This window comes from Protopterus annectens, chromosome 1.part2, assembly GCF_019279795.1.
Source record: "Protopterus annectens isolate FY-2018-M chromosome 1.part2, PAN1.0, whole genome shotgun sequence".
Lineage (NCBI taxonomy): Eukaryota > Metazoa > Chordata > Ceratodontiformes > Protopteridae > Protopterus > Protopterus annectens.
The window spans coordinates 933,784,738-933,804,300 of record NC_056727.1 but is presented as its reverse complement, the minus strand read 5'-3'; the positions used below and the strand labels follow the sequence as shown (position 1 = coordinate 933,804,300).

General features: G+C 42.2%; 1 protein-coding gene across 4 annotated transcripts in view; it reads right to left on the bottom strand.

Moving 5' to 3' along the window:
• Positions 1-19,563, bottom strand: part of LBR (lamin B receptor) — a 962,918-nt gene that overhangs the window by 407,262 nt on the left and 536,093 nt on the right. For all 4 annotated transcript variants that reach the window (XM_044059838.1, XM_044059844.1, XM_044059847.1 and 1 more), the window contains one exon: positions 11,277-11,471. In XM_044059838.1, the coding sequence (XP_043915773.1) occupies positions 11,277-11,471 (195 nt within the window). The remainder of the gene's footprint in view (positions 1-11,276; positions 11,472-19,563) is intronic.

Genomic DNA, 19,563 nt, shown 5'->3' with positions numbered 1-19,563 from the left:
TGAACACAGTCACCAAACTTATGAAGCTGTGACTGTAAGCTTTAGTCAAATTTAAATGTTTTTTTCAAATACTGAATTTTATTAAACTTAGCCTTCATCTGTTTCTCGGTCTTTTATGTATGAAACCTTACTTCAAAAAATAATCCCTCAACTTGGCTGTAACAGATGCACATATAATACTAATTTGGATTCAAAATGAACATAGATTAATACATTATCAAATATATTATGAAGGTTAACAATGCTTTGAGATATGGATAATATGGATTACTGAAACTGGTGCATGGCTTAAATTCTACATGGTCATGGAAAACCTAGGTTTTAACTTAAAATCTTGAAAAATTGGGAAAAGGACAGAGGAGAATACAGACCATGACCTTGAGAATGTCTGAAATTAAAAAATAAACTTGTCAAGAAACAAACTGATCAAATTTAAATATTTCATTCCACCTAGAACATCTTTCAGGCATTACAACAGATGCTTTAGTTTTGCTTTCCTCTCTGACTTCAATAACTACAACGACTGTGCGATTTGTCTCAAACAAAGAACAAATTATACTTACTTGACAGGGGGGGGGGGTACATGTCTTTTAGAAAAACAGGTTTGCTTAAGTGATGCAAATCTCAACTTGCATAATACTTCCAAGCAGCACAGCCATTTTACATATTCCAAGATTTTTATAATGAATATTGCACCATCTACCTTCTTTGTAAACTTAGACTAGATTCATTTTTCCACAAATCTTTTCACTGACTGAAGAATACGAGCTTTCTTGCAAAAATGTTTTGCTGGAAACAGATTTAATAAATCAATTAACAAAATGTAGTCCTCTTACAAGGAATTTGGATATCAGAGATTCCATGACAAAATGTTTTACACCATATAAGACAGGGAAGTGAATCAACTGCTTCCCTAATCCAGGCAGTTATGGTCTTTTCCATCATATTACAAACTTCTTGGGAAGGACTACCAAACAAGAGCTATTTAAATAGGAAATAAAAACTACTCACTTGACATCTTGAAGGGTTTGGATTCTAATATGGCAAATCCACCCAAGCACTATGCCAGAAGCAGCTGGGCTAGCCAATAGTGTCATGACAACTTTTAAGTTGCCTACCTTTAAAGATGAATTAAAACCCTAAAGATAGATTTGCCTTAAGGTTATATCACGTCCTTTAGTCATCTAATATCGCCTTGGTACTATAGCACGTGTATCCATCAGGTGGAGTCATAAATCCCAAAGCAGGCTAAAGTATGAGCCTTCTTGCTGGGACCTGTCCATCAATTTGCTTTATTACTTGGCAGAAGGCGAACAATGAGTTAACTACAGAGATCTTAATAGCATTCAGACAAAACATCAGGATCAATGCAATTTGCTTTCTCTTCCACCTGGTAAAACATATCCAGTTTTCTGGACGGAGGAGATGGGACTGGGTTTTGGTAAAGCACCCAAGGCATCTTCAAACAACTGAAAGATAGTACCATTGCGTACACTTTCCATAAATGTAGATGTTCAAGTGTATTCACTGTTGCAGTAATTACATTTGGATCATCTGCCTGCAGGTAGCCCTCAGCGGGCCTGAATACCAGAGTCCTGGGATTTCTGCATTGGATGCTGTCGCTTCTTCCATGACGTCAGGTCGTCAGGGGTATAAAACATGCAGCAGACGCCATTACAGTTTTTCTTGCCCCAGATGTCAGGTGCCCCCACAATATGAAGCAATTATATTGTGTGGAACACCCCCAGCTAAAAGCAAATACACATAGTACAAGACATGCCAAAACAAAAAGGATAGGTGAAAGCAAAGACAATCAGGGGGCTGGAGGGAGGGTAACCAGGACTGCAACAGTGAATACACTCTAACATCTACATTTATGTTAAGTGCACACAACTGTACTATGTTCTTCGTGTTTCACTGTTACAGTCATCACATTTAGGTTGATTCCCAAAGCTAAGGAAGGGTGGAGTTAGATTAAGAAGCATTAGGGCTGGCAATCAGGTTCTTTAAGACTGCTGTGGCAAATGCAGCTCTGGATTTAGAAAAGATAGGCAAGTGGTAATGTTTGGTGAAAATGTGTACAGAGCTCCAGGTTGCAGCTTCCAGGATGCCCCTGGTAGGTACTCCTCTCAGAAATGCCGTAGAGGTAGATGTAGCCCTAGTGGAATGTGTTCTTATCCCCTTGTGGGGTAGATTTTCCATGGTGCTTATAGCAGAAATGGATGCAGTGTGCTATCCATTTGGAAATTAATTGTTTTGAAATGGCCTTCCTCTCTGGCCCTGCAGCAAAGCTGACTAGCGGCTGGTCAGATTTTCTGAGAGGCTTAGTCCTGTCCAAATAGAATCTAAACTGTGCACGTCCAGAGGATGCAGTATCCTTTACCCTTTATTCTGAGGATTAGGGAAAAAGGTAGGGAAATGAACGGACTGGTTTAAAGCCACACTAGACACCACCCTTGGACATAAAAGATGGGTTAAGTCCTGAGTGAAACCCTGTCCGCATGGAAGATAATGAAGGGTTCCCACTGCCATAAGTGCCTGCAGTTCAGATACTCTACTTGCTGAAATGATGGCTAGAAGTAAAGCTGTTTTCCAAGAGAGAAATTTCAACTCTGCTATAGCTGCCAACTCAAAGGGGGGAAGATTAAGCTTTTCCAATACAAAGTTAAGGTCCCAGGCTGGAGTGGAAGCTCTCCTGGAGTGCCTTAAATTTTTGGCCCCTTTAAGGAACTGTTTCACCAGAGGATGAGAGAAGAGGGGGTGCACAGTATTATAATGAGCTGAGATGGCTGAGGCATGAATTTTAATTGAATTGAAGGACAGGCCCTTGTGGAGTATTTCTGTTAAGTAATCTAGTACATGAGGTAAGCTGGGCACCGTTGTGCCCATCCCATGAGACTGGCTCCAAGAACAGTATCTTTTCCACTTTTCTAAATAGGATTTCCTAGTACTAGGCCTCTTGTTTCAAGAATGACATCCAGCGCCTGCTTACTGAGGGTTGCTAGCGGTGAGCTCAGGGGATTAGCCAGGCTTTAAGCTGAGGGTGCAGAATCTGGCCCACCTGCTGAGACAGCAGGGAAGGGGTCTGAGGCAGGGGGTCTATATTAGATCAGCGAACGCTTAGGTAAACAAACTGTGATTAATCGACCCCATGTAAGCGAAAGCTTACAAAACCGAACTGTCAGAACAGCAATTTTTTTCCAAGGGAAAAAAGTTGCTGTTCCAACAAAAAAAAAAGTAAGCACATGAAAACATGAGATTAAGTGGGGGGCTTCGCCCCCCCCCACTTCCCTACTTAAATATACCAATTCCGAGACCGCACTACAGTGCCGAAAACGGCAATGTACCAAAGCAGCTATGCATATTCTTTCCCAGGGGAAAGAATTCGCTTACATGTCGCTTCGATATTTTGCAGTTTCGGTTTTGTCAGTTCGACCAAGCCGCATTCGAAAACATGCATCTTCGGTCTGCTGATAGGAACCCTGAGGCAGGTGCCATGGTTGTAGCACTGTCAGACTGCGCAAAAGAGGGTACCAGTGCTGGCATGGCCAGTCTGGTGCAATCAGGATTGCCCTTGGCTTGTCCTCTTTGATCTTTAGTAGAACCTTGGAGAGGAGAGGCAGAGAGGGGGAAAGGCATAGACTGAGAGGCTTTCCCAGGTAAAGGACAGGACATCCACTTTCTATGCATGACTGTAGGGAGTTCTGGTGCAGTATTTGTTCAAATGATAGTTCTGAGGGGAAGCAAACCGGTCCACCTCTGGTGTCCCCCATCTGTTCCTCTAAAGCTTGAATATTCTGTGTTCCAGTTTCCACTCATGTGGGTCCATGAGATTTCTGCTCAAGTCGTCTGCCAGTGAATTTAGTTTGCCTGACAGGAATTGAGCTTGCAGGTGTACTTGGTTGCTCAAGGCTGTGTTCCACAGAGCCATGGCTAGTCTGCAGAGTGGGAAGGAATGGGTTCCCCCCTGCTTGTTTATGTACCACATAACTGTGGTGTTGTCCATCTTTAGCAATAGTCATCCTGGAAGAATAAGATCTTTGAAGGCTATCAGAGCATTCTGTACAGCTAACATTTCTTTCCGATTGATATGCAGGTGCATCTGCTTTGGGTTCCATTTGTCATGAATGCACTGCCCTGCCAAGTGAGACCCCATGCATAGCCTTATGCATCTGTTAGGGTTTGGGTGGCAGGGGGTAGAATGAAAGAGTCCCTTGTTGTGGTTGCAGGCCTCTGCCCACCAAAGGAACTTTGCCCTTAGACAAGGAATGATAGGAATTATTGTTTCCAGGTCCTGAGAATGTTGACACCATAGACTTTCTAGATACCATTGAAGTTTCCTCATATACAGTCTTGCATATGGAATTAACAGAATGCAAGAGGCCATGAACCCCACAGCTTGCAGTATTTTCCTTGCATATAGCTAGGTTTTTGTGGCCTGTAAGTTGAAGTAGATGGTCAAATAAATTAGTTTCTCTTGAGTGAGGAATGCCATCTGGGAAGTTGTGTTCAAGCTTGCTCCCAGGAATACAATCTGTTGGCAGGGTACTAGGTGTGACTTCTTTTTGTTGATGGTGTACCCCAGTGAAGTTAGAAGTCTCTTTACAAATTCCAGGTGTTGTAATAGCAAGCCCTGACTTTCCACATGAATCATGCAATCGTCCAAGTATGGGTAAATCTGAATACTTCTCTGATTGCAATGGCTGGAGCCAGGCACTTTGTGAATATCCTGGGCGCAGTAGATAAGCTAAAGGGAAGTGCAGAGAACTGATAGTGCATAGAGCCTAACCTGAAGCGTAGGTATTTCCTGCAAAATTCCGTTATGGGGATGTGCAGGTAAGCTTCTTTTAAGTCTAGGGTTGCCAGCCAGGCATCCTTGGCTAGCATTGGAAGCAGCTGTTGGAGAGTTAGCATTTTGAATTTTGGAACCACCAGAAAGGTGTTGAGAATGGACAGATTGAGGGTAGGACGCCAGGAGTTTTCTTTTCTGGGAACCAGGAACAGTCTTGAATAAAAGCTTTGTCCCCTTTGTTCTGCTGGGACTGGTTGAACAGCCTTGATGCTGAGGAGAGAAAATACTTGTTTTGGGCCTCCGCCCACTGGTTTGGGGGGAGGTCTGGCCATCCACTCAGGGTTGTGAGTGGAAGTGGAATCTGTATCCTAGGGGAACTGCTTAAAACCCATTTGTCTTGGGTAATGTATTCCCAGTTTTTTGCATGCAGGGCAAGTTTTCCTCCTAAAGGTGCAAGTAGTTGAGCAAGGCTTGGAGAAATTAAGGATAAGTCATTGTGCAATTGTACCATGGGGGGTGGCTTACTACTCCCTGTTTTGGACGCAGGAGCACCCCACTGCTTAGATCTGTGCATAACCTGAGACTGAATTCTTGGTGGTCTGCTGCCCCTGGGTTTGGACTAAGGCCTGGAAGGGACCGGAAAGGACTTGAAGGCCAGTGCCTACTGAATCTAGGTGGCTGTACTTGTAAGAAATCTTTTAACAGTTTGCATAGATTTAGCTTTTTCCTCCATCCTTTTGAGGAGGACTTCTGCTTTATTGCCAAATGGGCACTCTTGGTTTAAGGGTGCATCCAGTAATTTTACTTTTACATGATCTGGCAAGTTTTGTTCCTTAAGCCAAGCATGCCTCCTAAGTACAGACCCAGTGACAGCAGCCCTGCAAGATGCTTCTAAAGCATCAAGTATGTTTACCAACTTGGTCAGCAGAATGCATTAAATCTTGTAAATCTTTGTGTTCTGCAGAGTCAGGAACCAACACTTTGTTTAATTAGCCCCATAACATGCTGCTACTTTAACATATGAAACTGGCAATTTAAAGCCCTAACGGCCAGCGTAGCAGTGGTGTATACCTTCTTACTCCATCTGTCTAAAGCCCTATTATCCCTGTCAGAAGTGGCAGGATTTTTGGCAGTAGTAACCTTAATGCCTTTTGGTCCTTGAGGAAATGGTCTCTGGATCTGCAGTAGGATTCGTGAAAAGGAATTTGAGAGAGTCAGGTACTCTATAGTACCCGTGAGGTTTCCTGGGAGCCAGAGGCAAAGTATCCGGGGAAGGGCTGGATTCCAAGAAAACAATCTACAATCTCCAGAACAGGAGGGATAGCTAGAGGTCTGAGCTGAGGCAGGTTTAAAAATTCCCTGAGTATCTTTTTGGACTGAGAATAGCCTTAGCTTTCCCAGCGGAAATGCTCCCTAAGAGTATGCAAGGTTTCACCAAAAGAAAAATCTTCTGGAGGGGAAGCAGAGGGAATGGAGTCTTCTGCATCAGAATCCTCATTAGGTAGATAAGGGTATGGTCTTGGTAGTCAGAAGGAACAAAGATATCAGATTCCTGATCAGACGAATCAGAAGGAAAATCAGTTCTAGGTCTCTTAGAGGGGGAAACACCAACCCGAAAAAGGAAAAAGAAAAACGACCAGCCAGTAAATCCACCAGAATTTACTTAAAACTTGAGAAACTGTTCTCCAACGTCTCAGCTCAACACAAAAAGCCTTCAAAAAGTAAAAGCATTACAGAAAATTTGTCTCTAATACTATGTTCAATATAATTAAACAATCAAAGATATTTCCAATTTAACTCTTCATTAAGCCCATATGGGTGTAAAGTGGTAAATTTCAAAATATACAGAGATTCCTTTGTCAAAAGCTGTTTTTACTCCTTGAAGGCTTTTGTGTTGAGCCGAGACAGAGAACAGTTTCTCAAGTTTTAAATAAATTCTGGTGGATTTACTGGCTGGTCGTTTTTCTCTTAGAGGGGGAAGGCTGGCTTCCCCTAATTAAGGTAATAAGCTCTTCAGCCATTCTAATTATTTGTTTTTGAGGATTGTGGGTCTGAGAATGCGCTTTGGTCGCCCGTTTCCTAGGCGTAGTGCAAATTTTAGGCCTGAGGAATTTGGTACCTTTTGCCTTGAAATGAAGTCTGTTTAATATGAAAATCGGTAGGCCTGAATACACCCTCAGAAGCCAGTGCCTGCACAGCAGCTCTGGATCCATCCAAGGTAGAGACATCCGCAGATTCCATAGTCGAAGCATCTCGCGGCATACCGGACTCTGAATGCGTCTCAGAAGCCTGTGAATCTGTAGAAGCGGGTATCAGGGGCTGCGAACGTGTCTCACTGAGTACAGGCAGACCGGCGACTAGCTTAACAGTAGCGTTGTCTGCAGCTGTAGACCTATGCAGTCTGTCTCTGTCTTTATCCTTACAGTTTTTCAGAAGATCGGTAGTCAGATGGCTTAACTAAGCCATTTCGGAGTACGGAGATAGAGAGCGAAAGTATTTAGTTACAAAAATAGCCCGATGAATAGTTTGGGTATTGAACAAAAACTGACAGCGAGGGACGTAGTGGTCTGGGCTGAATCAGGTGACGCAGTAAGAATAAAAATCTCTATGAGGTATTTGCTTTCCACAGGCAAGACAATTATTAATTTTTTTCTGACATCGGTTAGAGCAAGAAAAAAGGATCCCCAACGGGGTACTTATATTTTAGAAGACTTCAGGTCTGAAACTCGAAAATGAAAATTTCAGGAGTCGGCCGACCGGCACTTCTGAACTGCTTCTGCTTCAGGCACCGTACCGCAAGAAAGACTGATGTAATGGCATCGGCTGCATGTTTTATACCCCTGACGACCTGACGTCATGGAAGAAGCGACAGCATCCAACGTAGAAATCCCAAGACTCTGGTATTCAGGCCGGCTGAGGGCTACCTGCAGGCAGATAACCCAAATGTGATGACTGCAACAGTGAAATACGAAGATCATCACTGGAACAGTAATAATTTTTAGTCCATCAATGCTCAACAGATTAAAGTATTGCTTATGCGAGTAAAAAATGTGCTTTAGAAATGCATTTAAAATGCTTTCTTAATTGCATTAAATTGAGTTCTTCCCCCAAAGGAATCACCTCTGGGAGTCCTTTGCCATGCCAACATGTATTTCTCCTTAAAATGACAGTAACAAAAACAAGGCAGATACCTGCTGGACAGGTATCCCTAAGGTGGGCATACAGTCACAGATAGCGCTATTCAAATTGACTGGCATCTACGGGGCCATGCATGTCTGAGCCTAGTCAGGTCTACAGCACAAGTTCAGTGAAAATGTATCCCTAACAATTAATGCCAATATAAGTACTGCCTATGTCAAAAACCAATATCCCAGTACCATGACTCTGCATATGACAGCATAAAATAAAAATACTCATTTGTTTTCCAGTGAAAACAGTTAGTGGTAGTTCTTTTAATTTCATTTAAACTATATGGCTGATCCTCAAGCGCCTGCAGGAGCATATGCAGAGGTCATCTCCTGTAGCAATCACATGATGTCTAATACAGTTGGGCATACAGACATTTATAGCAATTTTTTTCAAACATTCCAATTCCTTATTGCTGCTAGAGGACAGAATGAGGGTAGCAATGCCCACAGTTTGTGAACAGCTGGAAAGGCCACAAGACACAAAAGTAACATACGAGATGAATGCCACAAACAGAATTCTAAGTCATACATTAAGTACTAGTTTTGGTTCCTTTAGACAAAGTTACAACTTTAGCCAAGTGCGACAGGCCCTGGAAAGTCTTCATGACTGATACTGTTGCACCAAATGACTTTCATTAGTCAAACAAAAAAAAAATCAGGGAAATGGGGCTGATGTCACCTGCTGGGGCACTGTAGATACTGTAGCTTCTTTAACTAGTCTATTAATTACTTTGTAGGAATCCTCCATTAGTCTCCAACAAACAGAGCTAGTAGCAGAGAAAATGACTAAAGTATACTGGTGACCTGCAGAAGGTAGTCACACATCCTTTGTCACCATACAACAGTCTTTGGGTAATCTTCAGTAAACTAAAGGAGTCGTACGTAAGTAAATGCACTTCTGCAAGTGAAGTGAGCCCTCTGGAGTGCCTAGAAATAAACAAATGGTTAACAATAACTTTCAACTCCTTACTTTGACACTATCTTTACTTGTGTAGGAGATGATTGTTCAATATACATTGAGAGAATACTCCCTCCATAAATTAAAACCCTTCAAGGTTAATTCGCCAGTTGATGAAGAGGAGGTAGAAGAAGTGTTTAAGGCTCACATTACCTCTCCCCAAGTCTCCCATAGTCTTCCTTCTTGATACTCAAGTTATTTCAACTTTTAAGTAGAGGTTATGACCAAAGGTTCAAGCACTGGATTTTCGTAGGATTACTGAATGCAAAGGGATTAAGTCTAGCTGATTTGTAGGAAGAGCTGAAAAGCATAATTTGTTATTATTGCTATAAGTAGAAGAGGATAACGTTTTAATCTTTAGGCCCTGCCACTGATCTGTGACTGCTGCTGTTGTGAAACTGTCACAGCAGTTTCCCTCCAAACCTACAAGTAGCCCTAATCCTCTACTCTCTTAATGACAATGTGGCTCAATAATCTGTCACCTTCTTTGCAGCCAATTTGACAGCATTAGGTGCCTTAAGGGCACCGCAGAAGCCTCCTTATGCTTCTTGACTGTGCACTGCTGCTACCAACTGACACAGTACAGTTGTTCAAAACCCTACCATAACAGGAGATGTCCTACTTTTCACTACAGCAGTATTCTTTACTCCTTTTCACTACAGCAGTATTCTTTACTCCTTTTCACTACAGCAGTATTCTTTACTCCTGGGATATCCTAAAGAGTATAGCTGAATGCCAGACCAGCATACCAAAGACTTTACATGTTTTGGGTACCACACATCAGATGCATGTCCTACGTGCAAGTCATAAGGTACATATGTGACGTACAAGCACCTAATCTTCAGAACTGAAGTGCCTCACAAGAAGGGGAGCAACTCGAGAAGAAAGTAACACATAAAAGGAAGGAAAAGAGAGAGAAAAGATCCCTCAGTCAAGAGAGCAACTAAAATAACAGGAGGTGGGGACAGTGACAGGGTACTGCAACAGTGGGGCATCTACTGTTACGGTAAGATCTTACAGAACTATACTGTGTCCTTCCTCATCACTGATGCAGTACTCTACACTTGGCAAAGCATAAAGGCTACTGTAAAATAAGGGAGGAGGGAGGCCACTGAAGACCCCTCCAAACACCAGTGAAGGATGGCCCTAGCAAAATCCACCCTGGCCCTAGAAATGACATCCAACAAAAGTGTGAACAGAAAACCACGTAGCATTTCCCATGATGGATCTAGTACAAAGACCCTTGAAAAAAGCACAAGAGGGCCCTTGCCCTGGTAGAATGAGCACAAACGAAAGATGAAAGCTGCTAAGTATAACTCCAAGGTGTGAAGAACCCTTTCACGAAGATTCTGTGGAGAAAATGAACAGACTGACTCAAGGACATACCATTAACCACCTTAGGCATAAATGAATTTGTAAGAGAGACTCTATCCTTGTGAAAAACAAAAAAGGTGGAACCGCCATAGACCCTCTTGGTATTAAGAGCAACCAACAGTACAGTTTTCAAGTGCAATGTTGTAGGGAAGAAACAACTGCAGGCTCAAAAGGAGACTGGGTCAATTTCTCAAGCATAAAATTAAGGTTCCAAGGAGACTTTCTTGAATAACTATGAAGGACACATTTTAAAAATTATTTGACTTCAAAACTAGTAGCCAAAGGTAGACTCTGAGGCAGAGAAGCAGAAATGTCTGACAAATTAACTTATTTTATATGTCAAATCATAACTGAGCAACTCGTACAAAAAGGACCGTAGGAACTACCAGAGAAAAAGGGTCTAGGTCATGCTTGAGACACCAAATAGCCTTTTCCATTTAGTCACATATGATTTTTTTTTAGTAGTGGGTTTTCTGGCCTCCTGCATAGCGAAGTACAACCGCAGAAAACTGGTGCCTAAACTGGCGTCTGTAACCCCTCCCTCCTGGCAACCAAAAACATCCTGGAAAAAAAAACTCGTTTCCTGAGAGAATGGGACAGGATGGATGGTTCCCTATACCATTAGATTGTGCAGAACCAAAGTATAAGTAACTTATTCAAGTGGCAAAAAGAACTGAAGATGGTATAACACTATACAGACATGTACCAGCCCATCATCAATGATGGACAAGTATAAAACTACAAGATTATGCTAGAGGGAACATAATTCTAAAAAAGTGAAAGAATAACCACCTCAGTAAGAGAGGGTCCACATGTTGTACTACTGTAAAAGTCATACCTGAAAGAATATTTAATGATCATACTTAAAAGAATGATTAAATAAATGTATACAATAATAAAATAGTATGTTTTCAAGGGTGTACTTCCATCTTCCTACAACGGACAAAGTTCAAATGCACCTTACCAGAGTTTCCACCAGGGGCCAATTCATCACTGGGTACTCTTCGAGCACGTATGTACAAGTAAATGCTAAGCAGCAGTGAGAATACTGTTGCAGTGGCAGCAAACTGGATGAAGTGGTCATAGATGTAAAGTAAATCAATCTTGTAGTAAACAGCAGTTCCAACAGCAGCTGAAGTGATCAAAAAGGCATAGAACCCTGTAGGAGAAGGAATACTTTTTTTTAAACAGATATACCAACTTTAAAAAACTACTGTTAAAAATCTGCATGAATGTTCAGACACACAGTGGATATACAAGGATACACCTAGACATTTAAACAGTTGAAAGCTCTATACAACTATACATTGCATACCTGGGAAAAAAGTTCTTAATGAACTAGTTACCACTTACTTCTCCGCACAAAAGGTCAAATAAGGTCCTACCAGCATACATCTCTACACCTGGGTTCTATCCAGGCCCTTCATAACAGTACCATAATGAGAAAAAAATCACAAATGAATACATAGAAAAATATGGATATGTCTCTGCCAAACTACAAGCTGGTAATGCGTCTTTTTAGACTGACATGGATTTCATGATTCAGTCAATATACAGTGGTCACAAATAACAGGAACACACAGCAGTTCACACACATTACCCAAGATGCAATTTAATGCATTCCAGTATATACACTGACACACAACCTGTAGCCATACTTCTCAACCTCTTAGTGCAAGAAATCTCGACAAAGCCTAAAATAATGAGGGGACAGGGCAAAGGCCCAAAAATAGGTTTGGATTTTCAATATTGCTCTTAGGCTTAGAAAGTTGCTATAACAGGTTTTGTGTTCACATCCACTGTTTCAAGTATATAAACTCTGAAGATTCATAGGGTCCTTAAAAGCCTTGCCGTGCAACACAAATGTGACCCACAAATTTGATTTACATTTGATTTATAGAGTGCAATTTACTGACAGCCTCTGTCCATCAGAAACAGACCAGGGGTGAATTTCCGATTAACCACCCACTGGTCCAAGTTGTGCTTAAATAGTAATAGGAAGGAACTCTGCTCCACATGGACAGGGAGCATATGTTCCAGAGAATGGGAATTCTCTGAGAAACGTATCTGGCTCTCCAACATGTCCTATTAATCTTGCAAGCAAAATTTAGTACTTTTAATCTAGTAGTTCTGATGCTCTGTGGCTTGCAGATGTGCAAAAGGTTCATCAAAATGGTCCAGGGATACAGAAGTCTGTATGGTGCAGATTAAAGCGACAGGGCTTTCAGGCAATCACAGTAGGACAGTGCATTTACTCCCTGTATTCTTTCTGAAAGGAACCTTTGCGGACATTCCAGTTGCTTCATGAAAGTGAAATGTGTGCAATTTAGTCAAATGTGTTTTATTTAGTGACTTCAATCCTTGGGGCTTTGCCAGAAAGCCATAAATTTAAGAGAAACAGGCTAAAATACGAGATAAATAAAGGCAAGCATATAACATTCTCACACCAACATCATGCCAGAACTAAACAAATAAAAAAAAAAATCTGTAAGGAAAGGACAATGCAAGTAGTGAGAGGGCCAACAAGGACAAAATAGGCACGTTTAATCACATAACAGCTAATGTCCATCCTCTCTCATGGGCTCTATGGTTGCGTTCATCATCTCTGTACCGATCACCTGCCCCAGTCACGCATGGAGTAACTTTATGGACACTCAACCAGTCATCTACATTGCATTTAAGGGAAAACAGAGTTGTAGTGCTCAATATGCTGGGGGGCGCCATTTCAAAGGTTTGGGAGGTACTTCATTACGAAGTTGCCCTGGCAACATTTTATTTATTCGTTGGTAGAAATTTAGGTCACTGGTTCTAGGATTGGTGGAGACTGGAATTGAAGATTAAAGAGATCTAGGGCAACCAGACTCTAATGGAACAGAAAACAAAAAAAGACCTCTTACAAGTCTGTATGACACTGAATAAACGGACAAAGCTTCCAGCCTCTTAACAGCTCAGAGATGCAAGGCATGTGATCTTTATTGTTAGGGACCTTTAGGGTCTAATTGTGTGATATACCCCAAAGTAGGTGTGTACTCTACGAATGGTCTGACCAATGCAGAGTATAAGGAAGGGATTTTATTTTTAATCCTAAAGGATATTCCTTAGGCAATTAGCTGTGTTAAATGGATTTCCTGACAACACTGTCACAGAACTGTCAAAAGAAAGGTAATTATCAACCAAGTATCAAGGTCTCAGACTCCATTTACTTTTTGCAGTGGTGCATCTTCTATATAGTATGATGGGGGAGGGGTTGCTTACCAAAGTGATGATAGTAGACTTTTTAGCATTTACTCTGAGCCTATTTTAAGTACACCAAGAGTCTGCTAGGGAGAGTTCATGCTGAAGTGTTTCAGTGTCAGAGGTCAACTTTCTCAGCCAGAAGCCTTGGCTCTCTCCATGTAGATCCGAGAAGTCAATGCAAAAAATGAGAGGTCCCCAGCATTGAGCCTTGAGGGACACCACTGATCACTTCCATACATTCTGATGAGGCACCTACAATTCGTATTGTGTGCTTTGTCTTTCATTTTGCCACATATGGGTTGATTTCTTTAAGCATTTAGATTCTGTACAATGTCAACATAGGGAATGGTGCCAAAGGCCTTGGCCAGCTCAGGATATTAATGGCAACAGTCTACAGTGAGTAAGCCTTTCAAAGTACTTTACCATATTCAACAGACCCAGTCTACCCTTGACAAAACCTAACAGCTGAGGATAAATTCTAATAAAGTCTAGATATTATAGTTTAGGAGTTCGACTATATGTGTTCCTATGGCTTTGCAGAGAAGGCTTATAGGTCTGTAATTACTTGGGCAACTTGAAAGGCCGTCCTTTATGTTGGGGCACCACCACTGCAGTGCACCGCTCAGGGACAAATCCAGTAGCTAAACGGATTGAAAGGACATGCTCAAACTTATAAATTAAGCAACCAAGTCCCATTGAGTATTTTGTTCTGTGTTAGCATGTGCAGTAAATGACTTGAACACCTTTATTGAATTATCTAAAAAAACACTGTTATTGAATTATCACTTGTGAAACAGGCAAACTTACCTTCATATAAAAGTAATCAAACCATAACATCATGTTCACATTTACAAACATTATAAATCACATTTTTTATATACATTATCAAACCAACATTACATAAATTCAGTAAATGATCCTTGGAAATAATGGATTTAGACAGATATTTCAGGGCTTTGGATAGATGTCTTGAGGATGAAGCGGCACTGAATTTGCTAAGTAATTGGTACCCCAACAAGTGAAAAAAGAGTCTTGAGTATTCTCTTCCTAGGTCTGGGTAAATGTAACCACCACTTCCTGGGATATATGGTTGATTGGTCTTTAAAATTCAGCCAAATAACTGGAGCTGCACAGCACGTACAACCAGCAGATAATCCCATGGTAGAAAGAAGGGGTGTACATCCTCAGGACCCCTCACTGCCAGTCCCTAGGAAGGACACGTATAGCATACCTTGCTCTTCAAGGATGCGCTCAACAGTGGTGAACTTTGAGTTTCCACCTTGTGGCACTACTCTGGCTGAGGGCTAGGGCTGTTAATGTAACCCAACCTGCAAGTCCTTCACTGAGAAACAGACGTTTCCATTTTTGGGGAGAGTGCACCCATTTTCCAACCTGCCTGAGCTGTTCTGCAACACTACTTTCTAAGCTGTCCTTTCTCCTCTGAAGTCAATTTTACTCCTGGCACGCCATTTGCTGATTAAATATAGTACAAATTAAATTACTCAATATCCATTTGAGTTGATTTTCTGTGATCTATGCAGTCTGCCACTAACTTTTCTAGGGATGGAATATAATTTTCCTGAGTGCAGGAATGACCCCCCCCCCATTTGCTTGTTTAGATATCACATGACATTTTTATTGCCAATAATGTTTTGGAGGGTTTCCTGTGCCCAAATCTGTCTGGCTGCTCTTAGAACAAGTATAAGAGCCATAATTTGTTTCAAAGCTATGAGTTTATTTTTTCGTGTTTTGATTCAGTGTGTCTTGAATTCTTAGTGATCCTACATGGATACAAAAGCAAAGTTCAAGAAAACACCCAAACAGAGCTGGAGATTTGGGCCCTGGCAATAAGAATACACAGCCATGTATCCTTTAGGCCACTGTAACCAGAAAGGCCTACAGGGAGAGAAGCAGAATGCCTTGTTGGGTCTTAAATTCTTGGATTTTTAGGAATGAATTCAATCTTCAGAGAACCAGTACAGGTATCTTCTCCGGCCATCTGTTCCTGTTCTTTTAGTATATGAATACTGAGGCTGTATTCCCAAACTTTGGGCTGTTTGAAGTTGCAATATATACCCCTTTATTTCTGGAACTTCCCAAGTTATATTTGAGATTTTTTTTTTTTATTATTTGGGGGGGGGGGGGGGGGTATTCAGCCAAGCAAAGTCATAGCTGTTTGCTTATGACTTGCAGCTTCTCTTCCGCCACTCTCCTAAATTTGGCCTTCTACCCCTTACAGCTATCTCTTCTGCCACTCTCTCCGAAATTTGGCGTTCTACCCCTTACCCTCTTTTCTCTTTCGTAGGCTACAAAAATCATCACTTGATAGGGTAGTTTCAGTTAAACTTTGGTACCCGGGATTGAAAAAAAATTAATGTTTGCATAGTGTCTTGTCTTTCTCTTCCATTCATTTGAAGACACTCAACAGGGAGGTGAGAAGAGGAGATCCTTGTTTAAGTGTGCACTAAGGAGATCCACATTCATATGGTCTGGAAGGAACAGTCATCAACATCCAGGCAGGTGCTGAAAGTACAGTCTGTTGGAACTGACCTGCAAGATTTAGTCCTAGTATCAAAACTACATTTCATGTCCATAGACTCCCCCGGTAACCTTAGCTACAAGATAACACGCTTCTAAGTATCTCCCGATTTAGATCCTGGTCAGTGATCCCCTTCTGCCATGGCCATCATCTTTTCAAGCAAGGTTTGCTGGCAGGCAAGCAAGTGGGTTGAAGAGTTTAATGCTCTGAAAGTCTGGGAAAGTACAGTTTTGTACCTACCATAAATGTAGATGTTAGAGTGCTAATACAGCTGCAGTCCTCACATATGGGTTCTCCTGCCGTCAGGCGGGTCCTCGGTCGGCCGAATTCCAAAGTCTAGGTCTGGCTTCGGTTGTCGTCGTTCTTCCCTGACGTCAGTGCGACAGGGGTATAAAAGAACCAGCCGACGCCATTTTCTTCAGTTTTTCTTGCCCCAGATGTCAGGTGCCCCCAGAAGGAAGGCAATACATAAAATTAGGTAATAATGCAATGCAATATAATCAAAAAAAAAAAAAACAGTAGTTGCAAGCAAATACACCATAAAAGAATACCCCTAGAGGGGAAGGAGGGAGGGAAAAGTACAGTTTTGTACCTACCATAAATGTAGATGTCCGAACTGGATAGCATCTGCAGTCATAACAAGTGGGTTGTCCTGTCGTCAGGCAGCCCTGCAGTCGGCCGGATTCCAAAGTCCGGTCCGCTTCGCTGATGTCGCACTCCACCCGACGCCATCTCTGTTGGTCTTCGGCATAAAAGCATCAGCCGACGCCATTTTCCTCAGTGTTTCTTGCCCCAGATGCCAGTAGCCCTCTTGCAGGCTAAAATTTGGATAGATGCCAATGTTTCCAAATAGATAGAGGTAAACACAGCAATAAGCATATATGTACATATATACAAACAAATACACCATAAAAGACTCCCCACAGCTAGCTATTAGGAGGGTAAACACCCTAGGAGTACCACAGAGGAAGGAGGAGGGTATCTGACTGCAGATGCTATCCAGTCCGGACATCTACATTTATGGTAGGTACAAAACTGTACTATGTCCTTCATGGATGCATCTGCAGTCATAACAAGTGGGTAGAATACCATAGCCAACTAGGGAGGAGGATAAAAGTAGATTATGGTGTGTTTAGGATCCCTTGCAGTACAGCAGTGGCAAACCCTGCTCGGGATCTGGAATATAGAGGCAAATTATAATGCTTGGCAAATGTATGCACGGAGGTCCAAGTAGCCGCCTCAATAATGTCTTTGGTTGCCACCGAAGAAGGCTGTGGTAGTGGCTGTTGCCCTTGTGGACTGAGGTCTTATGTTCTGTGGAATTGGTTTTCCATGGAACGAGTAACAGTATCCTCTGCAATTTCCTATCCATTTGGAGATTGTCTGTTTGGAAATAGCTTTTCCTTCCTTCCTGTTGCATAGGCTACAAAAAGTTGGTCAGTCTTTCTGCTATTTTTGTTCTGTCCAAGTAGTAGCGTAGCTGTCTATGTACATCCAAGGTATGCAGTATTCTTTCCCCTCTGTTTTGTGGGTTGGGAAAGAAGGTAGGTAGGTGGATTGCCTGGTTTAAAGACACTCTGGATACCACCTTGGGCATAAATGTAGGATTAGTCCTCATGGACACTCTATCTTGGTGGAAGATTAGGAAGGGTTGCACTGCCATTAAGGCCTGTAGTTCTGAAACCCTCCTTGCTGAAGTAATTGCCAGTAGGAAAGCAGTTTTCCATGACAGGTGTTGTAGGTCTGCTGTTGCTGCTGGTTCAAAGGGTGATAGTGTCAACTTTTCTAGCACAAAGTTTAAATCCCAAGCTGGTAATTGTGGTTTGGGTACAGCCTTTACATACATGATTCCTCTGAGGAACTGCCTGAGCAAAGGGTGAAAAACAGGTGGATCAAAGCTGTATTCTGCTGAAATAGCTGATGCATGTATCTTGATGGAGGAGTAGGACAGGCCTGAATGAAGAAGTTCGCCAGATACTCCAGAATGTTAGGCATATCTATGTTTGACACATCTTTTCCTCTTTCCAGACTCCAAATGACAAACCTTTTCCATTTTCCAGCATAGTTCCTTCTTGTTGAAGGTCTGCGTGCTTCAAGAATAATGTCTTTAACTCTTTGGGAAAGTTCTGGATTAGCTGCTGCTATGTGATGTTCCATGCAGTCAGTTGCAGTTTTAGGTTTGGAGGTATGATGCTGTAGTTGTTCTGAGTTAACATCAAAGGCATCAGGGGTATTGGCCACATATTGTTCCGAGACATGCTCTTCAGTTGTGGGTACCAGTGTTGTCTTGGCCAGTTTGGAGCTATCAGGATTATCCTTGGACGTTCTTCCTTGATTTTTAGTAGTACCTTGTGTATCAAAGGAAGAGGTGGGAATGCATATGCTGTTAGGCCTTTCCAGTTGAAGGAGAGTGAGTCCACTTTCCATGCTAGTGGGTGGAATGTCCTTGTGCAGAATTTTTGAGCTGGTGATTGAGAGGAGATGAATAGGTCTATCTGTGGCATTCCCCATTTCTTCGAGATGGTCTTGAAGATGTCCGGGTGCAGCTTCCATTCGTGGGCATCCGGAGTGGTTCTGCTTAACATGTCTGCCAGAGTGTTGTCTTTCCCCGTACAAATATTGCCTGTAATTGAATGTTGTAGCTGAGTGCCAGGGTCCACAGCTCCAAGGTCATTCTGCATAGGGGGTATGAATGAGTGCCTCCCTGTTTGTTGATGTACCACATGACTGTGGTGTTGTCTGTCCTTATCATCAACTGGCCCTCTTTGAGAAATGGTTTGAACTTTTGGATTGCCAGTTTTACTGCCAGCATTTCTTTTAGATTGATGCAGGTGAAGTTGATCCTGTGTCCACAATCCTTGCACGCATTTGTCCAGCATGTGGGCCCCCATCCTAGGTCTGAAGCGCCTGTTGTGATGGTCTGGCTTGGTTGACATCTGCGAAAGGGTAGGCCTGGGTTTGACTGGCATGCCTGAGCCCACCATAGGAACTCCTGTTTTAAGCATGGAATTAGTGGGATTTCTGTTTCTAGACTGTGTCTGTGTTGGGACCATAAATTCTTTAGGTACCACTGTAGTTTCCTCATATGTAGTCTGGCAAATGGGACCAAGATTATGCATGATGCCATGAAGCCCAAGGCCTGCAGAACTTTTCTTGCTGTTAACTTGTTCAGTTTTGTTAGTGCCAAGAAGTAAAGAGGAAGTTCTTTTGTTTTTCTGTAGTCAGGAATGCCATTTGTTGTACTGTGTCCAATTCCGCCCAAGAATGTCCTTGTTTGGGATGGTATCAGCCTTGACTTTTGTAAATTGACTGTGTATCCCAGTCCTTGTAGCAAGTAAATGACCCTTTGTAAATCTGTTGTCAGCTTGCTTTTGTTGTCCCTTGTAGCAGGCAGTCGCCCAGGTATGGGTAAATTTGAATTCCTGTAGTCTGCAATGGGCGATTACTGATGCCAGGCATTTTGTGAATACTCTGG